Genomic DNA, 23,020 nt, shown 5'->3' on the forward strand with positions numbered 1-23,020 from the left:
TTACAATTTAAAATAACTTTTCTATTTTTTATACATTTTAAAATGTAATTTATTGCTTTGATGACAAAGCTGAATTTTCAGCATCATTACTCCAGTCTTCAGATCCTTCAGATCCTTTCTTATTATCAATGTTGAAAACTATTTTTATATTTATATTTCTGTGAAAACTGTGATACATTTATTCTTTCTATACTTTAAAGAATAGAAAGATCAAAAGATTGGCATTTATTTAAAATAAACATTATGAATGTCTTTACTGTCACTTTTGTTCAAACGAATGAATCCTTGCTAAATAAAATTTGAAAAAAAATCTTACTGATAATAAATGCAAATGTGTAAAGTGCTCTGTAACTTTGCAGAACCTTGGTCTGTACGTGGGTGAGTGCGTCTTTCAGACAGTCGTGGCGCAGGTAAAAGCTGATGAGGCTCAAGTGTGTGCCGTAAGTGAGCAGGTAAAACAGGCACTCCTGATAGTAGCCGGACCGCTGAACTCTGCTCTCTGTGGCATCTAGAGGGGCAGAATCAGAGAGAGCCTCTTCCAGCTCACGCAAAGAGGCCAAGATGTCCTCATCCACTGTCTATTTAAACACACACACACACACACGTTTAGAAACATGTAAGGAAAGTCAAGAATCCCGTCAAGTCTTTAGGGTCTGGATGTAGCATTACCGTGCTTAGAGTAGGTTTGACTGTGGACTCCAGGTGCTGAACGATCTCCTGCAGAAGTCTCACTCCATGGTTTAGCTGGTTCCGATCTACTGGTGCTTTTAGACAGCGGGCAAACTTCTCTCTGGCCCCGCTCAGATTTCCAGCCTTCAAAGATGCCATACCCCATGCCTGCCAAACTCCGTTCGGGTCCAGTCCACTCTTAGTCGACACCTGAGTATTATAAACAGATTGCAAAAAAAAAAAACAGCTAAACCCAAAATCAAGACATGTGACTAGATTAGTAATTGCTCTTTATTTTGTGCCATTTAAACTTTATTCACGTTCATTTGTCTGAAACGACAGGCATGAAAATTCTGCCTAACATCTTTTTGTGCTCAACAGAAGCAAGAAAAAGTGTGATTTTATCATTGATTGTATTACTTTGAATTTTGAGTAAATAGTCTCACCTCCACCGCCAGCTGGTAGTGCTCGGCCTCTAGCAGCTGGTTGCGCAGGCGCGTCACTGCAGTCGTTTCCTGAATATCGTCCAGAGATGGAATGTATTTGTAGTTTGCACTGACCAGAATCTTCAACACATCCACCTTACTAATGTAGCTATGAATAAAAAGAGAAGAATGAATTAAAGACACGTGATGTAAAGATACACTACCATTCAAAAGTTTGTTGTTGGTAAAAGTAATTTTAATTTAAAGTAAAAATAAAAATACTTATGCAAAAAAGGACATTAAACAGATAAAAAATGACAGTAAAGACATTTATAATGTTACAAATTATTTCTATTTAATAAATGCTGTTAATTTCAACTTCCTATTCAAAATAAAGAATCCTGAAAAAATGTTTTATTATTTCCACAAAAATATTAAGAAGCACAACTGTTTTCAACATTGATGATTATAATAATTTTCTTCTAAAAAGTTTCTTGAGCACAAAATCAGCATATTAGAATGATTTCTAAAGATCATGTAACTGAAGACTGGAATAATGATGCTGAAAATCCAGCTTCGCATCACAGGAATAAATTACATTTTAAAATATATTCAAATAGAAAACAGTTATTTTAAATTGTATTAATATTTCAGAATTTTTTCTGCATTTTTGGTTAAATAAATGGATGAGCAAAAGAGACTTTTTACCAATTTAATTCTGTCTCTCTCTCACAGTTTATGCTTTTAAAATTAAAATGCAAAACAGATGTTACATTCAGATTACTCAAGTAAAGGTGTGTGTGTCTAACCTGTCGCAGAGTGCCGGCTCTTGGGTGCATCCTGCGTTCACAAACATGAGTTTGGCACTGAACAGCAGCTGCCGCATCACATCTGTCAGCAGACGAGCATCCACCTCAGGATTGGTCAGTTTGCGTGAGAGTAAGCGGCAGTGGCCAATCAACTGCTGCCCGCAGGCTGCGTGATCACTGTGTAGCGTCAGTATAGCAACACACAGGGATGCGCTGGGTGCCTTTAACACACAGAGTGACCATTTTTAAAGAAATATAAGTGGAAATACAAGAGATTTCTTTTACTGTCCTTCCTTATATATAGTAGTTCAGCAGAGAATCACACCTGTTCATAGTAGAACTCGCTTTTCAGCTGCTGGTTCTCTGCTGGGTTTGGACTCAGGCGATACTGCTTTCGTGGAACCTCAGGCAGACTGAGAACCCCATTCAGGACTCCATCAATGGATGCAGGGCTGCCAGCTACTAAGAAAAGTTTAGTTTGTCATCTTGTAATCATCATCTGAGTAAAGGCATTAACGTTTTGCCATATCAACAAGATGAAAGATATTTAAACCTCATGAGATGAGAATGAAAAATTGTTTGTGTGTGACATGACAGAGACAAATTTACCTTCCCCCTGATCAAGCTCCTCGTCTGAGCTGCAATAAACACAACATAAGAGAAAAAGGTACAAAAAAACTAATTAGAAAAATATTTAGCTATGCTACAACTAGAAATGGAATCATAAAAACCAGATAATGTTCTGATGCCTCTTTAAGAACTTACTGAACCGTGTGGAAAGCACTTTATTTTAATATTCCACTTTAAAAGTAACCAAACTTTTACAGACCCCAAACTTTTGAATGGTAGTGTATTTATAAAAAAAAAAATAGAAATGTAACTCCATTGTCACATTATGAGATAATTTAAATAATAAACAATTAAAACAATTATTGTTTACCCAGACTTTATAATGACTTTTCAGTCTTTTTAAAACGTGGCATGAATGCAATCCCATAACTGGAATACACAATGTTAAATACACATTGTCAGTCAGTAACTACACTGATTCAAGTAAATTGTAAGATGTACAGTTGTGGCCAGAATTATTAGACCCCTTCATAAATATGATCAAAGATGACTCTAAAAATAAATCTGCATTGTTTATCCTTTTGATCTTTAATTCATAAAATTAGCAAAAATCTAACCTTTCATCGAAGGAAATCTCAGAAAGCCTAAAAAAAATAATCAAAAGCACCTATATCCCCACAAGTTGTTCAGGAGGGTTTCAAGAAAAATCCTCTGCTCTCATCCAGAAACAATCTCCAGCATATTCAGTTGTCAGACAAGACTGGAACTTCAAACGGGACAAGCTTCTATGGTCAGATGAAACCAAAATAAGAGCTTTTTGGCAGCAAACCCACCAGATGGTTTTGGTGCACACATGGATATAAAGTGCCCCATGCCCACGGTTAAATATACTGCTGGATCTTTAATGTTGTGGGCCTATTTTTGTGCTGGAGGTCCTGGACATCTTGTTCAGATATATCGTATCATGGATTCTACCAAATATCAACAGATAAAAAATCAAAACCTGACCAACTGTGCTAGAAATCTTATAATGGGCTGTGGTTGGATCATCCGTCGGGACACTGATCCAAAACAAACATCAAAACCAGCACAAAAATGGGTCACTGAGCACAAAATGAAGCTTCTGCTATGGTCTTCCCAATTCCCTGACCTCAACCCTAAAGAAATGAGTGGAGTGAACTGAAGAGAAGAAGCACCAACATGGAGCTGGGAATCTGAAGGATCTGGAGAGATTCTGTATGAAGGAATTGTCTCTGATCTCTTTCATGTGTTTTCCAAACTCGTCAGGCATTATAGAAGAAGACTCAGAGCTGTTATCTTGGCAAAAGGAGGTTGCAAAAAGAATTGAATAAAAGGGTGTTAATAATTGTGGGCAATGTGTTTTGGAGAAAAACATTTATTTCATAATGTTATTTCCCCCCCACTTTTAATTCTTTTCCTTCAATGAAAGGTTAGATTTTTGCTAATTTTATAAATTAAAGATCAAAAGGATAAACGATGCAGATTTATTTTTAAGAGTCATCTTTGATTATATTTATGAAGGGGTCTAATAATTCTGGCCACAACTGTATGTATTTGATTCACTAAAAAGAGTCATGCAATTGGGAGTCGTACTACTCTCGAACAATTGGTTCTCAGTTCCAAACCCTATTAACATCTACAAGTTCTGTAAACCTTGAGCACTTCTGCTTTGAACAGGTATGTGTGCATCTGTCTTACTCCGTGTGGAAGAAGTTGTAGCATTGATCACAGACTCTGACAGGCTCTTCAGAGCCCTCTACAGCCATCTTCCTGCTGGAGCAGGAATGACACACCAGCCTGCCACATCGTCTGCAGTGGTGCCGTCTGTTAAACTGAAACAGGATAAGGTTTATGTTTAGACTCAAATTCTTATAGAGATGCCTAACTAACAGAACAAGAAATCACAGCAGGAGCTTATCCCATCACATAAGCTTAGCTTATTCATAACCCATCTCACACTCTGTCTCTCTCACCATGGTGAATCTCTCCCTCTGGCAGACCATACAGATGTGCTGTTTGTGGTCTGGGATCCAGTCCTTGCGGTCAGGGGTTTTCTCTGGAGGGGTGAAAGGTGTGGCCAGCTGCCGGATCCTCTTTACACTGGGGCGTCTCTCACTGGAGGGTGTGTGCATGGGTGTGCTGCCTAAAAAACAAAACAAATGTGTGTGCAAACATGACTCTGAACTAAACTGAGGTCATCATAGAATAATGATAACAATAAGCATTTCCAGTGTACTGAGTCTGTAAATAGCAAGACTGGTTTGGAGTAAATATTTGGAGTAATATTAGTTATATTATATAAATATTAATATGTCCCAAAACTTGTCTACTCTTCTGCTACACACTCAAAAGTATGTACTTAGTATTATAAACCAACGATAATACTTTATGTGTGCCAAAAAAACAAAATAACAACTTTTCAACAATATCTAGTGATGGGATTTCAAAACACTGCTTCATGAAGCTACTAAGCTTTACGAATCTTTTATTTTGAATCTGTGGTTCGGTTCACCTATCAAACTTTCAAAGTCACGTGAACTATTGAAATTTCGAAACACTTATGACATAATGAAGCCTCGCTGCGAACCGCTGATTCGAAGCAAAAGATTTGTGAAGTTTTGAAATCGGCCATCACTGGAAATTGTTGAAAAGTCGTTATTTTGTTTTTTTGTGGCACACAAAAAGTATTCTCGTCACTTTATAATATTAAGGTTGAACCACTGTAGTCACATGAACTGTTTTATTTGAACGGTTTTACCTTTCTGGGCATTTGAAAGTGTTAATTATCTTGCTGGCAATAGAGGCCTCACTGAGCCATCAGATTTGATCAAAAATATCTTAATTTGTGTTCCGAAGATGAACGCGATATCACGTTCATTATCAAAGGCGATTCATCTGTGATAATGAACGCGATATTGTGTAGCTTGTCAGTCTACTACGGCTCTGTCTATTAAATTCCGCTCCATTTAAAAGCAGATGATGGCGATTTAGCGGGGCGATTTAATCAGGGAACCGGCTTTACTGACGAAATGCGCGTGACAATCGCATGCAATAGATCGCCCAGCCCTAATCAAATGTGTTTGATATTTTGAGCAATTTTAGAACATATGCTGCGTCCAAAATCAAATACTTCTGTACTATATAGTATGCAAAAAAATATTATGACAATAGAGTAGTATGTCCGATTACACAGTATTCGAAAAACAGTAGGCGAAAAGTACCCGGATGAACTATTACTTCCACCGAGATTCTGGTGTGCATGTTCAATGGACAATTGCATCACCTTCTGGGCAGCAAGAATTTGTGCAAAAGTCATGTAGTGTATTCCAGCACTTAGGAATGACTGGAAAGTCTGTTAGTGAGTGATGCTCAGTTGTGCATGATTTCCAGTTTTTCTCTGTAACTAGTGCCTAGTGTTTTAAAGTCTGTTCCAATTTCAAATGGTGTGTATGTATTCCAGCCTCTAATGCCACATACTGAACTATCTTACTATTATCAGTAATTAAAAACTAGATGTCCCCCCATTGCTGTTACATGCTAAATGGGGCGTAGCTGAGAAAGAAAAGGTGTGGTCAAGGAAAGAGGTGTGGCTTATACCTGCTGATGGAGGAGGGGTGTGGCTTGGAGAAGATGGGCAGCTCTCCTGGGCTGGACACTGCAGAAATGCATCCTGCAGACTAATGACAGAGTCTGAGACAGACAAAGAGAAGGAGAGAAATAGATTAGTGAAAAGTGAGATGCAATGCTTCATATAATGATTTTAAACCTCTAATAACACAGTATTTACAGAAATGTTTGTTTTCAGCTAGCAATATAACAATGAATGGTAACACTATTTTACAGTGCCGTAGTTACACGTTACTACAATTACTTAATAACAGTAAATTATAGCATAATTACAAGTAACTAACCCTAAACCAAACCTTAAGCCTAACTGTAACTCTATAGTAAGTACATGTAGTAAGTACATGTTACTTTATCAAGCTTTCGGAGTCCAAGTTGGAGAACTGTGAGTAACTGATGGCATGATTTTGTTGGTGTTATATTTGGTTGTTATTTTATGTTTATATCAATTTTTATAGTTATTAACTATTTATGGACAGCACTTTGGTCCATTCTAATGGTTCTGAAAGTGCTTTATAAATAAAAATTGAGTTGAGTAGAGTAGTTAATTAAAAGTACTCATTCCTATTTTGAGTAATTACAATGTAACTACGGCACTGTAAAATAAAATGTAACCCAATGAATTGATCCATTGCTCCAACTCACCAGAACGTGACCACTCTCTAGGTGCATAAGGAAAATCAAGAGCCTTCCGGGCATAATCTGCCAGTAGGGTGTCAATGTGTTGGTTGGTGATACCAGCGTCCTGAGCCGGTAGAAGGCTCCGTAGAGTGCTGATGGCAACGGTGGCCCAGTCTACCTTCAGATTCATCAGTAGCTGCTCCAGCATGAGAAGCGGATCAGACAGCAGGGAAAAATAATCCTGACGAGATGCTTCCGGCAAAGTCAGTAGAACCTGCGAGAGGTACACACTATTGTGTCGAGAGTGTTTCTTTTGGCAAGTGAATCATTATTCACTGTTATTTGTGTTATTTGATTAGGTCAAACATTGTTACCTTCGAGCCAAGGTGCAGGGCATGGATGTGGCGTCTCCGAGCAAGGGTCATCTGACTCTGAAAATGTAGGGTGAGGTAATCTGACAGGAAATGGCAGGCAGCCAATCCAGGTCTTCGATCCAGGGCTTGCTCACTAACCTCCAAACCCATCGAATCAGAAAGAGCTTCCAAAAGCTGGGTACAGAGAGAAGTAGAGAAGTGTCTTTTTTTTCTTTGCAGTCTATTTTTTTGGATTGAGTCAGTAAGTTTAAAACTAAGTCTGTCAACTTAAAGGGTTAGTTCACCCAAAAATGAAAATTATGTCATTAATTACTCGCCTTCATGACGTTCCACAACCGAAAGACCTTCATTCATCTTCACAAAAGAACTTCAACTTCATAAAACTGAGACTAAACCACTGGAGTCACATGGATTACTTTTATGATGTCTTTACTACCTTTCTGGGGCTTGAAAGTGGTAGTTGAAAAGGCTGTCAATGGAGGGACAGAAAGCTCTCAGATTTCATTAAAATATCTTCATTTGTGTTCCGAAGATGAATGAAGGTCTTACAGGTTTGGAACGACATGAGGGTGAGTAATAAATGACAGAATTTTCATTTTTGGGTGAACTAACCCTTTAATACAGATACAGTACAATCATATGTTTCTATTCAACAACTGAAGACAACAGAAATCATAAAACATACACACCTGGAAAGCATCTTCTGTGTAATTCTGTTCTAGGAGGTATAGCAGGTGTTCAGTCTGCAGCTGCATTCGAGACTGATCAGAAACTGAATACAGCTGTACCCACTGACCACACAACTCAAACTCCTGAAAACACAAATTTACTCAAAAAGTAAATATATTCCTGGGTCTTCATCACAGCTGTGGGATTTTCAGCACCACAGCAGTTCAAACATTTTCAAATGATTTCATCTGAACAAAGACTTTATTCCCAAACTTGTGCTTAATAGGTTTGGCAAATTGTTTTTGAAAATAAGTTTACCCTGCAGTCTCTGCAATGATAGTACAGTCAAGTCAATACTACAATTTAACCATAATTCAGATGCAACCAGCTCTGAGTGATGCCGATTTTCACACAAAACTGACTTTTGCACTAATAATACAGAGATTGTTTTATTTAATGGTTTCTATAGTCTCACCCTGGCCTCCAGCATTAGATTGAACAGAGGTTCAGGATTCTTTGTAGACTCCTCCCTCAACTCCTGCCATGTCTCACATGGCAATGGTGGCTGCAAACTCAGCATCTAAACAACAAAAGGATGTTTTAGGCCAGCTTCTAAAATATGGCCATTAAAGTTGTGTGCATAAACTGGCACTGATTGCAATCTAAAAACAAAAAACAATCATTTCAGTCTCAGTCTTGAGCTTATAAATACAGACAGAAGATGACATGGTACAGCAGTTTTTTTATTGTTAATTCATGCTGACATGTTTATGCACATCAAAGTGTCCTAAAGATTTTTTTAAATTATGGCAACCTAGTAACACCTAAAATTAAAAGCAAACTGCAAAACAGAGAATTCCTTTTGCCACAAGAGTAAATAAGGTTTCAGGAGAGAATTGGTGTGTCAGACTGACCCGCTGGTACATGTCCAGCTCCTGTTTCCTCTGCTGAAGCTGCTCTCGGAGAGGATCCTGGGTGTTCTGGTCACTGAGACAGAATTGCAGCAACTCTAAACAGTGTTGTAATGGCCAGCGGTCCAAACCCTGCAGAACCACACGTCCACGCAGCTCCCAGTCCCTTACACGAAACAACTGCTCCACACTGCTGCTTTCTTTACACAAAGACATAGTTACCTGTTAAACTTCCTTATTTATGGTTTTGTCAAAGACTGTCTGAATTTTATTATTAATATTTATGGGATAATGCATGCCAGAAATTATTTTCAGCGGCATTTTGTACCTTCAAGGAATATTTACATAATTGTCAAATATTTCAGCTGAATTAACTGCATCAACTGATTTAAATGAATTCTAAACACAAGATGTTGTAAATAATGCACATGATATCATAACAACCAAGGTGTAATCTAAGTTGTATTTTTTCCTAAATCAAAAAAAAAACAAAAAAAACACTTTTTATTAGCTGCACATTTAAAGTCGGCATGAAGTGGAAATTGACCGCATCTATTTTCTAAATGTATATTATAGATCTTATTGTGAAAAATTCATCCATGCAAATGTTTTATTTTAATAAAAATGCATTTATTTTTTTTGACCTCGTAGAGTTTAATCAAAATTTAATCAAAAAACCAAGTGACAAAAAGAATAAAGATAACTTGCAATTACAGGTCATTAAAATGTCACAAAACCTAGAATAGAATAGATTAGTATAGACTAGTCATTTTTTTGCCTTAAAATTTTACATACAGTATCTACAGTATTTTTGTCACATTTAATTCCTGATTCTGTTGCAAATACTGTAAATCGAGAGGAATCTTACCTTGCAGAGCAGTGCATGCCAGTAGTTTGTCCCGGAGTGCCCCCTCCTGGCTGCACGGTTGTGCATAAAGCTCTAAAAGCTCTAAGGCTCTGTTCAGATCGCCAGCGTTTAAGGATTGCTGGAATGCTTCAGCAGCCATTGCTTGCGCTGTACTGCCCTGCAGGCCAGAAAACAGCATTCCCACCACAGGCTTCCCACAGAGAGTCAGCCCAAGACCTTCTTCTGCTTCCAATGAGACCCCCAGAACTGGCTCAGCCATGGAACGCAGGTACATTCTGAGGATAGGGAAGTTTTTAAGCAAGGCCTCCCCTTCTCTTGAGATCTGGTCTCCGTCCAAAACTGCCTCTTTACGCCCAGATCCGCGAAAATATGAAGGTAAGCCAGACCAGCCAGAGGAAGTTGTCCGGATCACACCACCCCGACTGGCGCAGAGGCAAGCCAGGGCGGCAACAAGGGGGGAACGGGACTTCAGAAAAGACAGTGCAGAAGGAGTGAGGAGAAAAGAAGAAGGAGGACTTGAAGATGGCGATGGTGGAGAGGTGGAGAGGTTGGTGGATGTAGCAGATGTGTCCTCCACTGAGACCTCAGACTCAGAGCTGGGGTCAGAGATTGTGGCAAGGTCAGAGAGGTCAAGGGAAGGGGCACACTCCTGAGCGTGCTGCTGGAAAATTGAGGCGATGCTGGCAGGGCAGAACGCACCACCATTGAACCCTGCGATCCTCGGTTGCCCTTGAGAAAATGTCATAGCCCTAGAATCCCAGAGAGGGAGAGTTTCACAACAGCGCTGAACTACAACCTGCTGCACATTCAAACGCAGCTGCTCCTGCTGCAAGAGAGAAAGAACCCTGCAAAGACAGAAGGATATGACTGGTTTTAAATATTAATACATTTATAAAGTCCAGCACTTTCAGAAAGATAGATCCTTGATTACCTGTCAGGTGACACCTGTCTGTCAAACAAAAGGAGAGAGAGGAGCTGGGTAGGCGACTGAAGCAACAGTAAAAGAGGATTTCCCAATTTCACCTCCATGGACTGATCTGAGATCAGATCACAAATATCCGACTCAGAGCTTTTCATATTTTAAAGACATGACATTTTAATAATTCTGTTTATTAGAATATTTGGTCTTACCCTCGGACCACAAACTGCGCACCAGTACTGAAGCCAACACGTTGACATAATCTAGGAAGTTGCGTATGTAATCTGGTCTGCCAGGGGCACTGTCAGGCTCAAATGGGCAGAGCTGGTCCAGATACTGTAGGAGTTGTTTCATAGCAGTTCGTACCGGGTGGGAATCCAGTTCAGACTGCTTGAGACCAGCCTGTTCGGCCAGCGCTGTCAACAGAGAGCTCCCCGTCAAAGCGTCTACTGCATGGGAACAAAAGATGCCAAAATGAAAAACAAATTAAAATTCAAAGGGCTCACGCCACAGAAAACAAAGAATAAAAAAGCCCCTCCCCATTTACTGGAAATATGCTGGCTGCAAAAACATCTAATTTCTGAATTTCTGAGTCAACGAAAAGCTATAAAAGAAAAGAACTTGAGGAGAAAGTGCCATAAAGTTTCAGGGCATGCTGAAACAAGTACAAAAACAATGGTTAGCTCATATTGCTAGTACCTGAGGTGTTGGTGGCAGAGGTCAGGGTTTGAAGCGTAACCTCTAAGCGCTGATTCAGGTTTAGACGGGAGGCGATACTCTCTTCTGTTAGCGTTGAATGACAAGACAGCAGCACTTCCTGGGCACTACAGCCAAAGGGGCTGTAAACAGCATTCTCCTCTCCATTACAGTCTAAAGAAAGGTAAGACGTAGAAATAAGATGTTATGTAAGGTAAAGTTAAAAACATCAATGTGAGTGGATCATTCAGACGTGTTTTACTTGTGCCTTTGCTGACAGAGGTTCTGTTAAGGACCTTGCTGATTTGTTGTAGTACTGAAGGGAAGCCTCTAATACCATTGGCATGAGGAACCTTTGCATCAACTCGTACACCTGTGGTAGGAAAAATAAGTCAGGGCTCAGCAATAAAGATGGCCCAAATAAAGCGGATTGATGTAATTTCACCTCTGGCCTCCAGAAAGCTGCTAAGTCTTCTCTCTGCAGTCTCAAGCAGCTGCCGTGACGTTTTCCACAGCTGGCACTGACAGCAGGCGAGGTCAAAGGCCGCCAAAGCTGCAGGGCTCAACTCCTCCAACAGGAGTCGCACAAGGTCTGGTGAGTCTGTAGAGCACTGGGAGAGCCAGAAGCTGTCCTCTAGACAGGGTATTGGCCTGCTCGGGGTACTAAGTAAACGATCAGCCACATCAGAAATGGAATAAAAAGCCACGCCTAAGGAAAGAAAGATGGCAAGGAGGTCTATAAACATCCCTAATTCACAAAAACATCCACTTTATTCTTTTAAGGGGTTAGCCTTAAGATATAGCGTTATAGAAATATAGAAGTACGGTATGGAAGTATGGCATTTTCTGTGTGTGTGTAATACCTGCAGCTGCTGCACTCCCAATACTCTTGAGTGTCAATCTGCTGCTACTGCCCATTCTGGTCCTGCCCCCTGGAGCAACACCCACTGTGCCCAGACCCTCTGAAGATGAGGATGAAGAAGAAAGTGACTGGCTCTCTATCTTCTGCTCCACCTGAGCCAGCTCGTTCAGTACCTCCCGGTACCGGTCCATAAAGACCAGTTCGCCTGCACACTCAGAGTTCTCCAAACCGTACATTGCAATCACCTAATAAACAAACATAACAAAAACACAAGCCATTAAAGAAGCCCAAAAACTGACCAACACTGACTAATGAGCAGGCCCACACAGAATAAGTTAGTGCAGAAAGTGATAAAAATGTATTCTTAACAGATATTCACTTTGTCAATAGACAGTGGAAAATCATCATTGGAATGACATCTCTCTGGTGTGTTATGTTAGGAAATGACATCATATATCACCTGCTGGGCTTCTATGTAGTTGCCTCTGCGAATGCATGTGATGAGGAGAGACTCAGGAGGGGAAAGCATCGCAGGAACCAGCCAGCTGTGAGGTCCACCACACGGACACACTTCACTTCCACGGCATGTGGCTCCAACACACACACCACCGTCTGCTAGGCAGCATGACCAATTATCAACATTAGCAATTAGTTATGATGTGGGAGGGAAGCTTGTGTAGGGGTGTATGTGTGTGTGTGTGTGTGTGTGTGTGTGTACTGACCTGAGGTGCTAGTGCTGACCTCCCCGTTCTGTCGTTCAGATGAGACGTGACGTTCAGGGCGATGCCGGTGGTTTTTTCTCCTCCTCCGAACTCCTGAATTGCTGCTGCCACTACCCTGGCGCTTCAGAGGAAGTGCCGGACTGGGAAGTGGAGATGGGAGGTACAAGTCATCTATAAAACACAAACACACACATGAGTAAATACAAAGATTACTGTTAAAAAAAAAGAAAAAAAAAAAAGAAATCATTCTAATATGGAGCTCAAGAAACATTATTATAATTATAATCAATGTTGAAAACAGTTGTGCTGCTTAATATTGTGATACATTAACCGTGATACATTTTTTCATGATTCTTTGATAAATAGAAACCCATTTATTTACAGAACACCATGTATCTGAATTTTTTGTAACATTATAAATGTTGTTACTGTCACTTTTGATCAAAATAAACATTTGCAGTATGAATATCAATATCCTACATAATATTGCTCACCATTCCCACTGCCATGGTTACTAGTAACAATCTGCAGTCTCCATTGGGCCTCTGCTGTGTATTTAGACAATCTCTGTAACCGGGCACTGAATGTTTCAGCAGTAACAGAACATCCCAGACTCTCTGCCAACTCCACATCGGCCGCAAGCGCCCTGCCGTCCTCCTGCCCGACCCCACACACGCCCTCCAAGCCCTCCCTTACCAGCCGTAGGATCCGCTCCATCACACTCAGATCCACCAGAAACCCCCGACACCCTGATGTCAGGTGGCCTAGTTCTGGGTTTATCTGATCAGACTCTCCAACCTGGACATTCATTCCCTCCATCTTTCCACCATTTTCTACTTTTACGATGCTCTCAGCCACACTCACACCTTTGGTACTGATTGATTTAATTCTCTCAGTGTCTGGTTGGACTTCTGTGACAGTGCTCGTCTGATCTGTTAGTGGGCTGAAGTCAGAGTCGGACAGGAAGAGGAGGGAAAAAATGTTCTCCAAGAGCTCCAAACGGAATAATGCTGGAACAGCTTCTAGGTACAGCTGACATTCCGAAAGGTAGTGCTGAAACAGATCAGAGCATCCTGGGAAGAGTAAGGAATGAAAGGAAAAGCAAGTCATCACTTTTTGTTTGTCCATTTTCTTATAAAAATAAACTGGAGGGGGGAAAAAAACTCTTGCAAAAAGTGGTACAATGATGTATATCATGGTACTGAATAATTACCAAGTTCCCATAAGAAAATTATTATTTATAAAATTTATAAAGTAAAAATAAATAAAGCTACAAAAAACAAAAACAAACAAAAAAAACACACACACTACCAGTCAAAGATTGGACACACATATTAAATCTTTCATCAAAATCATCAAGTCATCAAAACTATGATATAACACAAATAAGAATATGGGAAGTATGTACTTAGAAAAATTTTGTAAGTAAATGATTTTGCTCACTAAATATGAGAATTAAAGGGAAAGATCATGTTAAATTCACTCTAATGTGTGCAAGTTTTTAAACTGGTATAGTGTATATTATCAAGGGCTTATTCAGGTTGATACAACAATGGGAATAGACACCATTTCTGTTTTCCTAGGAGAAAAAAGCAGCACTGTCACCTTCAGGTGGCTCCTCCCCCTGACCCGCCTCTGTCTGCTGCTGATGCTGAGGCTCACAGTCCAGGCAGCCGGTGTGCATGTGTGCGTTCACACAGATGGCATACAGGGCATACTTCATGGCACAGAAGCCTTGAAACAGAGTGATGTTTCGCTGGACAGAGCAGCTGGGTGAGTCCAATAACGAAGGATCTCCTACAAATGAAATGGTCAGCAGATCTGTGTGAATTTGAATGAACCCCCTGTGACAGTGTGAGTCTTATACCTGTTCTTTGCAGTAGTTCAAGCACTTTGTGCTCCTCATACTTGGCAAGGGGTGTCAGGCAGTGTAGCACATAGAGGGCAGAATGATGGTCCAGCATGTGTAAGTGACTCAGCAAGGCATCCTGGGATATCCCTCTGTGAAAGGATGCATACCAATTAACAACAAACCATACTCTACCATTCAAAAGTATGGGGTCAGTAAGATTTTTTATTCCGAAAAGAAGCATTAAATTGATCAAAAGTGACACTTAAGGCATTTATAATATAACAAAAGATTTTTATTTTAAATCTTATCTTAAATCTTTCTATTCATTAAAAAAATCTGAAAAATTGTCAAATGTTTTCAACATTGCTAATGCAAATGCAATCAAATCAGCATATTAGAATGATTTACTAAATAAATCATATTAGAATGATTTCTGTAGGATCATGTGACACTGAAGGCTGCAGAAAATTCAGCTTTGCCATCACAGGAATGAATAAAGATAGAAAACAGTTATTTTAAATTGTAATAATATTTCACAATATTACTGTTTTGCTGTAATTTTAATCAAATAAATTCAGCCTTGGTGAGCATAAGAGACTTCTTGCAAAAACATTTAAAAATCTAACAGACCCCAAACTTTTAAATGATAGTGTAGGTGAACAAATAGCTATTAATCCATAAATTTTATGTGAAAATGTACAAACAGTGTTTTAACTCACGGATTGTTCTGATCGCACCATTCCAGCACAGCAAGTTGAGAGGAAAGAGTGCAGGCCAACTCACTCAATACTGAATCAGTGGTCTGGGGCTACAGAGAGAAAGAAAGAAAGGCTTATTCATTCATTTACATACACATTTACATACACTACAGCATAATTATTCACATACGACACATAAATAAACAGACACAGTTTGCAAAAACAAATTGCATCATCCGCATGCCACAGCTTTGAAATGAAGACAAACTAATTAACGCTCACTCTAATGATTCATTCATGAGTCACACCTCGGCTGGAGGGGATTTTTGAAGTATACGTTCTTGTAAAGTTAGGGTTATTATATAAAACCTTTCAATAATTAAAAGTCTTTAAAGGAGGTTATTTCATAAAAATAAAAAAAAACTGACAAAATCTAGCTGAAATTGCCATTTTCAGGCTCTCTGTCCAATTCAGTGTTTTTATTTACAGTGTTGTGTTATCAAGATACTGGGTTGCTACAATGAGTGTTTTTTTTTTTCATTTTTACTGTGTAGCTGGTCACAGGCCAACATTTCTGTGCAACTACGTGAATGAGTTGTTTGCCACACCAGCCTATTATTGTTCTATCAACTCATACATATTAATAAAACATCCCAAATATCTGACTACTAACCTGTTGGTAATGCAGGACTCTAAGAAGAGACTTGGCAGAATCCAGGCTTTGACAATGCATCCAGCCCAGCAACAACAAGAGTCGGGACAAAGGCTGAAACTCAGTCTGCAATAGTGTTTCTAGTTTGGAGAATTCCTCCCTCTTTATGAGATCTAAACCAGTAAGCTGCAAACAACAGAGGAATGATCACTGCAATTATAAGACTAAAGGAAACTTAGTGTTGCTTTCATCTATACACTTTTATAAATGTTTTTTAAGGGAATGAAACTTAAGTTAGTCTCACTGACTAACTATGAGACAAAGGTTTGCCTGATTGTGTACACCTACCAAGACCTGCTCAAGAAAGTGCTTTCCACTGCTCAAACACTCAAAATAAATGGCTTTCCACACCAAACGCTTGTTGCTGTGACAGCACAGGCCAAGCATGACCCTTTCCAGATCAGGCAAGTCAACTGGAAGGGAATAGAGATGAGTTTCAGACATGCATCAAAAACACAAACAATGATGTCTGCTCAAAAAACAATATCACATGCAAATGGTGTGACAACCGAGAACATTTTGGGAGGGAACTACAACCACATAAGCAGAAGTGTGAAAAGTAAAGACGGTGGTACAGACTTCCTTAAAACATGACACGCGCTGAAACCAATACCAGTATTTTTGATTGTTCGGATTTACCTTTTAATGCTTCAAATTATAATTAAATTTTTTTTTTCTCAAGAAATGAATACTTAAATCAGCATTTTAGAATGATTTCTGAAGGATCATGTGACACTGATCTGGAGGCTGGAGTAATGATGCTGAAAATTCAGTTTTGCCATTACAGGAACAAAAGAAACACTATAAAATATATCAAAACAGAAAAAGTTATTTTAAATTGTATATATATTTTTTTTAAATAATAATTTTTATTAATATTACTGTTTTTAAAAACTGCAAAAACATTTTTAAAAAATCTTAGCAACCCCATATTTTTGAACAGTAGTGTAGATTTACTGTTATTCTGTGAATATGTATCTGTAAATATATACATTGTTCTACAAATTAAAACCTCACAAATTTCATTTTGTGAAATTTTTAGTTTGAAAAGTGTACTTTCTATATATTTGTTTAAAAGAAATGACCTGGTTTTATATTTTGTTATGTAATCCAACAACATTCATGCATTTTCACATGTGGCGTAGGACTCCAATTGCTTTTTGGGGCCACTTTAGGCATTCAACAAATTAATCATTAACAAAACAGACAAACAAATCTATTACGTTAGATTCTATTACTATTAAGTGGTACACTGTCAGGATTTGGCTACATGATTCCTGGGGGCGGGGTGACATTATTATGGAAACTAAATGTGTTTCTTTACCTGGTTGTTCGTACGACTACAGTAAACTTTTCAGACTCACCCTGTGTGTGTGGAGCCTCTTCCAGCAGCTTCTCTTTGAGCAGTCTGAGTGCTGTGGAGCTGTATGCAGTCAACAGAGCTTGGCTCTGCGGCCTCAGTAGACATCCCAGAATCCTCTCCTCCGTCATGAGCCCTTCTCTAGCCGACCACAATCCCTTCCACAGGGTCTCTAGTTCAGCACCTGACCTCTCCGGCCCCCATGGTGCTAAGGCCAGCACTGCACACACCTGCTCCACCCATTCCTCGTTCCTCTCCTCCACGGGCACGTTCACTCTCACAGTGAGGTGCTGGATGAAGACGTCCTGTAAGGCATGGTCTCTGGAGTGGTCCGCGTTCTGAAGGAAGCTGATGAGAGAGTGGCAGAGCCGCGGCTGCTGGCTGGTTAAAAGAGAACGGAGGCAGGATAGAACAGCAGCACTCAGTGGAGGAGCAGAATCACCTGGAATCTTTCCCTTTACTTCCTCAGAGTACAGGAAGGCTTCATGCAGCTCCTATGTGAGACATAGAACAAAGTGGATAAACAAAATGTAATGTTTTGTAAGTAAAAGATGGCATGAAATGAAAATTGTGATTGTCTTTTTTTTTTCATTGTCATTTGCTGATTACTGAGTGTATGTGAGGGGAGGGAGGGATTAAACTCATCTAGCTATCCATCTTTTTCCTAACGAGCCTACTATGTTTTAGATTATGGGAGGTAATTTCAATTTAGGGAAGTTCCATTCAAAAGACATAAGGTTGTGATACAAATAATCCTTATTGAACTGTAAAATTTCCTTCACGTTCTTCTATTTTCAGATGTCAGGAGAATAATGTAATGCTTGTTATTTTAATGTCAAATAGTATAACAAGAATATCTATGGCAAGAGCTCTTTTTATTAGCTGCTGCATTCTTTTCCTATTATTTTCTATTTTTTTCCCCTTTGTATTCAGCTGTAATACAAAGGGGGAAAAGGACAACATATACTGCACATTTGTGGTCTGCTCTCCTGATTTAATTCACGATAGATCCCACTAATAATTCACTGGAATGCACTAAGAATCTCTTGTTTTTCTCTCCGAATCCTCACGTCTCTTTCCAGGTTTTTTTTTCCACACGGATGCTTTAAAATGTAATTGTCTCCCCTTTTCACTTCTAAACCTTATAAGCAGTGTTTACTGGAATGTTTGTAATGCAGGTAAATACAATATTTATTGTCTTTCAAAATGAATGAAATCACTTTGAATTATCACTCAGTTAACAATTTTGATTACTGTAACGTGTGTTACATAATACAGACATAGTGACGTTTAACTGTCTGTAATATTGCTGTGGAAATAATTGAGCTTTTGGGGTTATTCATGGTCTTTTGTAGTAATTTGATTATCCTTTTACACTTTTAAATTTGTTTGATGGTTGAAGGGCGAGTAGAATAATGTGAACTCTTTGTACCCAATTTTTGAACATGCTTATGTTTATAGAGCAAACTTTTCACTGATTGTTTAAAGTGTAAAGGATGTTACTCCCATAATTTGCGCCAAACTTCATGGGGCGTGGATTGGACAACCTTACTGGCCAGCCTTTGTGCCGGTGCACATATCATCAGAGAAGTGTTGTTGCAAGGTACAGGCATGTTAATGTTTTTGCTAAAAGGGGACCTATAATGCCCCTTTGCCCACTCTACTACAACAACTCTTCCTCTTCTCTAAAGCAGCCCAACATGGCCTCGCCCCTTTTGTTGCGTATTCTCCTGGGCAGGGTTAATGTAAATTTTAGGGTTAGTGATGTCACTAACCTGGGAAGAAACTCGCTGTGGTCACTACCAGCCATTTGTTTTATTCCTTAAACAATGAATTCTTTAAAAGAAAATATCTCCCTTTGCATTGAACTTTGAGCGTCGTAACTTTGCGCTCTAACAGCAACATTACACACTAACTAAAGTTAAAAAAGTGAAATCATAATCAACCACCCCTTTAAAGATCATGAGGGCATTTTTACATAAAAAAAAATAAAAATAATTATATGCCCCGATAAATAATTTATTAAAAAAAAAAAACACTGCAACATTTTATAAACAAACAAGAATGGTCAATTTTGATTTCACAGTGATTTCACCAAGGATACATGCAATTTTGCCTTAAGGTACAATTACATTTGTCATTGTTTTTTTAATGATTTGTACTTTATTGATTTTCTTATTTGCAGACAAATGTGGTATAAACAATCCACAAAAACATACATATAACAAAACAGGCAATAAATGGTAACAATATAAAAAAATATGGAAATACGACAGTATAAAGTGAAAAGAAAGAAAGATAAAAAGGCAGGGGTATTGCCAGCACCACAAGTTTCCACTATAAGCTAAATCATATTCACCATGACCATTGAACATTTGTCACTGTTTAATTTAATAGGATTTTGCACAACCTGGAATTTCGCTTGAGTGGGAAAGATTTTGTAACCGGTTCAAGTCGGACATGCAGATTTGCAGCACTGACCAATAGAAAGCTTCTTGATTTGAAAGTGACTTCTCTGTGCTTCATACATAACTACACTATTTCAAGAAATTTTGCCAACATTTTTGTTGTTGTCGTTTCATTTGAATTTGGCTTTGGTGAATTTTGCAATGCAAATGAGATTAGAAGACTGTTGCTTCATAAAAAAAAAAAAAAAATTCTTTTTGGCATTAAATTAAATCTTGTGTTTGATGTGGGTCAAGGATAATCAGTCTGGAAACATGAAAAGGGTATTCAATATTTGTTAAAATGGAAGAAGGAGAGCAAAAAGAAAGCATTATAACATGTCTTGCTCAACCGTGCAAACGTGCACAACAGCAACTGATAGAGTAGACCCTTATCAGAGTTCAAAGCAAAGGAAATAATCTGTGGTTTGTCAACATAAAGCCATAAAGCTGTGACAGAGTCAGGGCTATCTACATCCATGTGAAGGCAACATACAAAGTTGGAGTTAGACTTACCTTAAGTACAGACTGTGGGACGTCTTCAAGTTCCTCTAAGAGCAACAAGAACTCCAGTTCCCTCTTCACAGACCCGCTCACCTACACAGAAGATAACCATACTCTGCATTAGGAAAAGGAAGTACTGATAATGGCGATAAGTGCATCCTGCTTGAAGCATCAATGGGAAATTATATGCAGCAGAAAACACACACCTTTATTTTAGTCCGTTTCTCCAGGACTTGAAGCCAATACCAAGCCAATCTGTGAGGGCTGCCCACTGTTTCCCACCTGTGCATAAACAGAAGAATAACAAATGTGTTTCTTAAAATCTCTTATAGCTTCTTGAACTCTCTTGATAATGAAATGTTGAGTACAACATCATTACCGATGCAACCTCAGTTTCCGCCAAAATACCATAGATAGGCTACTATAACTACTGTTGGCAACGTCCACAGAATTAAGTGTGGTTTATTATGACTTGAACAAGCATTCCTGTTCGTTTCTGTCAGGGTTTCACCCACCTGAGCGGATATGGGTGAGTAACGATGGCCTGAACGATGTCCTGCGGGCTTTGGGGATCATCTCCGCGCTCATCGCCGAGCTGACGCACGCAGGCTGCCGCGAGCTCCCACTCTCCGCGCTGCAAACACCGCGTGAAGAAGCCGAAGAGCTCCCGCCTGGAGGTCTCTTCTTCACGGCCAAACGGATGCATGATAGACAGTCTGTTGAGGTCCACGGAAAGAGTTCTGGCCTCGGGTGTGTTATGAAGTGCTCCACATCTAAGATGGATGAAAAATGAAAGAATACATCATGACCGCTTTTGTAACCATCTCATAAGTGAGATAAAATATATGCGCAGTTTTTTGATAAGACATTTATTCCGTTTTTGCTCCACAGTTACTTAAATATGTATGCATGTATTCGATAACATATAATAAAGAAAAATAATTCCAAAATCAACAACAGTGATTAATGTGAGAAGAGCAGAAGAGGATTGTAAGATTAAAAACTATTCTAAAGTTACAGAAGATATGTCAGCATTTAGGCTCTTAACGACTTCCATAACGTGTTTACATTGCGATCAAACTTTCTTTTACGCATCAGCTCTTAAAAGTGAAATACCGACAACAAAACAACAGACACTGCCCCTAATATAGTTTAGGAAAGGAGGAGGGAATCGACTACACTATCAAAAATCTGTACATGGCTTTACGCTAGTGTACAAAAAGAAGTTATTAGTTAAATTAGCACTTACGATTTGGGTTTGTCCTTTTTATCTCACACTAGAGATCAGCCCGTTCAAACGCGCTTCCCATCAGCTGTGTGTGGCCATGAGCGAGCCGAGTCATGTGACTCAATCAGCTGATCCAGGAGCTGTCAGTTCAAGGGTCAAAACAATAGAAATGAAATAGGAGGCAGAATGGCAATTGCTATGAACTTGTGTGGACTGGACTTCTAATTAAAATAATAATTCTCCGTTTTGGTGACATTACAATTCAACTGCTAGTTTATTAGTGTCATTGTTCAGATGTAACTCTTCCTTTCCTGTAGTCAGCTGATACTTTTCTAAGCGCTGGAAGGATGGGCCAATCACAGTCGTTTGCGATAAGGAATTTTAAAAGCCATTTTATAGATATTCCTGTAGATTTCAACTTAAATTTCAAGTACAGAGAGATTTAAATTATTACACTTTATATTCTGTACAAAAGATTTGACTAAGATACTCAAAGGAGGTTTCACTTTTCTGAAAAAGCGCCCTCTGCCGGAAGAGAAATTAGGATACCTTTGTTGTAATATTTTCCTCCTCCCAGTGGTCCAAATGAAAAGTCATCTCTCACTTTGTTTATTTTCTGGTGGATAATGGTTGTGAAATTGTTCGTATTTGGCAAGAAAATGATCAAATTACTTTAATTTGTATTAAGAAAGCAATGAGAAATTGTACTAACAGACAGAATTAAACATGCTTGTGTATATAAGACAACTTTGAGACTGACACAGGGAAATTTGATCAGTAATTTGGAGCTTAAGCCCTGGAAACTCTCTCTGGGTGGTAAAAACAAAACAAAGTGCTGGACTGGTTAGATGGGAACGTGAAACAATACACCTGACGGGACTTGGGAGTTAATTATGTCTCTTGAGTGTGTTGTCCATGTTTGTGATTCACATTATATAAGCTTATTCCCAAGTGAATTAGTGTTTATCTTGATATAATTTACTCCTTTAAAGGGTTAGTTCACCCAAAAATGAAAATTCTGTCATTTATTACTCACCCTCATGCCGTTCCACACCCGTAAGACCTTCATTAATCTTCGGAACACAAATTAAGATATTTTAGTTGAAATCCGATGGCTCAGTGAGGCCTGCACAAAACACTGCTTCAGGAAGCATCGGAGCACAAATGAATCAGTGTGTCGAATCTGCTGTTCGGAGCGCCAAAGTCACGTGATTTCAGCCATTGGCAGTTTGACGCACGATCTGAATCATGATTCGATACACTGATTCATTATGCTCCGATGCTTCCTGAAGCAGTGTTTTGAAATCGGCCATCACTAAATAAGTCGTTATTTTGTTTTTTTTTTGCGCACCAAAAATATTCTCGTCGCTTTATAATATTAATATTGAACCACTAAACTCACATGAACCGATTTAAATATATTTTTAGTAGGTACATTTATGGATTTTGAGAGAGGAAGTGT

At 39.0% G+C, this 23,020-nt stretch overlaps 1 protein-coding gene across 5 annotated transcripts in view; it reads right to left on the reverse strand.

The window, feature by feature from the left end:
* Positions 1–21,669, reverse strand: part of zfyve26 (zinc finger, FYVE domain containing 26) — a 28,229-nt gene extending 6,560 nt beyond the window's left edge. Inside the window, exons 1-34 of one of the 5 annotated variants that reach the window (XM_067386531.1) lie at positions 21,580–21,669; positions 20,846–21,103; positions 20,537–20,612; positions 20,343–20,423; positions 17,387–17,876; positions 16,311–16,435; positions 15,984–16,148; positions 15,332–15,420; positions 14,628–14,761; positions 14,366–14,557; positions 13,255–13,833; positions 12,761–12,931; positions 12,499–12,650; positions 12,040–12,283; positions 11,622–11,885; positions 11,439–11,549; positions 11,180–11,350; positions 10,693–10,929; positions 10,493–10,598; positions 9,562–10,406; positions 8,697–8,893; positions 8,258–8,362; positions 7,803–7,925; positions 7,114–7,287; positions 6,764–7,013; positions 6,092–6,184; positions 4,468–4,637; positions 4,193–4,326; positions 2,513–2,541; positions 2,229–2,362; positions 1,904–2,124; positions 1,116–1,263; positions 670–879; positions 363–578 (exon numbers count right to left, since the gene is read on the reverse strand). In XM_067386531.1, coding sequence (XP_067242632.1) covers positions 363–578; positions 670–879; positions 1,116–1,263; positions 1,904–2,124; positions 2,229–2,362; positions 2,513–2,541; positions 4,193–4,326; positions 4,468–4,637; positions 6,092–6,184; positions 6,764–7,013; positions 7,114–7,287; positions 7,803–7,925; positions 8,258–8,362; positions 8,697–8,893; positions 9,562–10,406; positions 10,493–10,598; positions 10,693–10,929; positions 11,180–11,350; positions 11,439–11,549; positions 11,622–11,885; positions 12,040–12,283; positions 12,499–12,650; positions 12,761–12,931; positions 13,255–13,833; positions 14,366–14,557; positions 14,628–14,761; positions 15,332–15,420; positions 15,984–16,148; positions 16,311–16,435; positions 17,387–17,876; positions 20,343–20,423; positions 20,537–20,612; positions 20,846–21,036 — 6,627 coding nt within the window. In that variant the 5' untranslated portion in view covers positions 21,037–21,103; positions 21,580–21,669. Of the gene's footprint in view, positions 1–362; positions 579–669; positions 880–1,115; positions 1,264–1,903; positions 2,125–2,228; positions 2,366–2,512; positions 2,542–4,192; positions 4,327–4,467; positions 4,638–6,091; positions 6,185–6,763; positions 7,014–7,113; positions 7,288–7,802; positions 7,926–8,257; positions 8,363–8,696; positions 8,894–9,561; positions 10,407–10,492; positions 10,599–10,692; positions 10,930–11,179; positions 11,351–11,438; positions 11,550–11,621; positions 11,886–12,039; positions 12,284–12,498; positions 12,654–12,760; positions 12,932–13,254; positions 13,834–14,365; positions 14,558–14,627; positions 14,762–15,331; positions 15,421–15,983; positions 16,149–16,310; positions 16,436–17,386; positions 17,877–20,342; positions 20,424–20,536; positions 20,613–20,845; positions 21,104–21,579 lie in introns of all 5 variants that reach the window. The other 4 variants (XM_067386527.1, XM_067386530.1, XM_067386528.1 and 1 more) reach the window with 4 other exon arrangements.
* Positions 21,670–23,020: the final 1,351 nt, after the last annotated feature.

This window comes from Chanodichthys erythropterus, chromosome 5, assembly GCF_024489055.1.
Source record: "Chanodichthys erythropterus isolate Z2021 chromosome 5, ASM2448905v1, whole genome shotgun sequence".
Lineage (NCBI taxonomy): Eukaryota > Metazoa > Chordata > Actinopteri > Cypriniformes > Xenocyprididae > Chanodichthys > Chanodichthys erythropterus.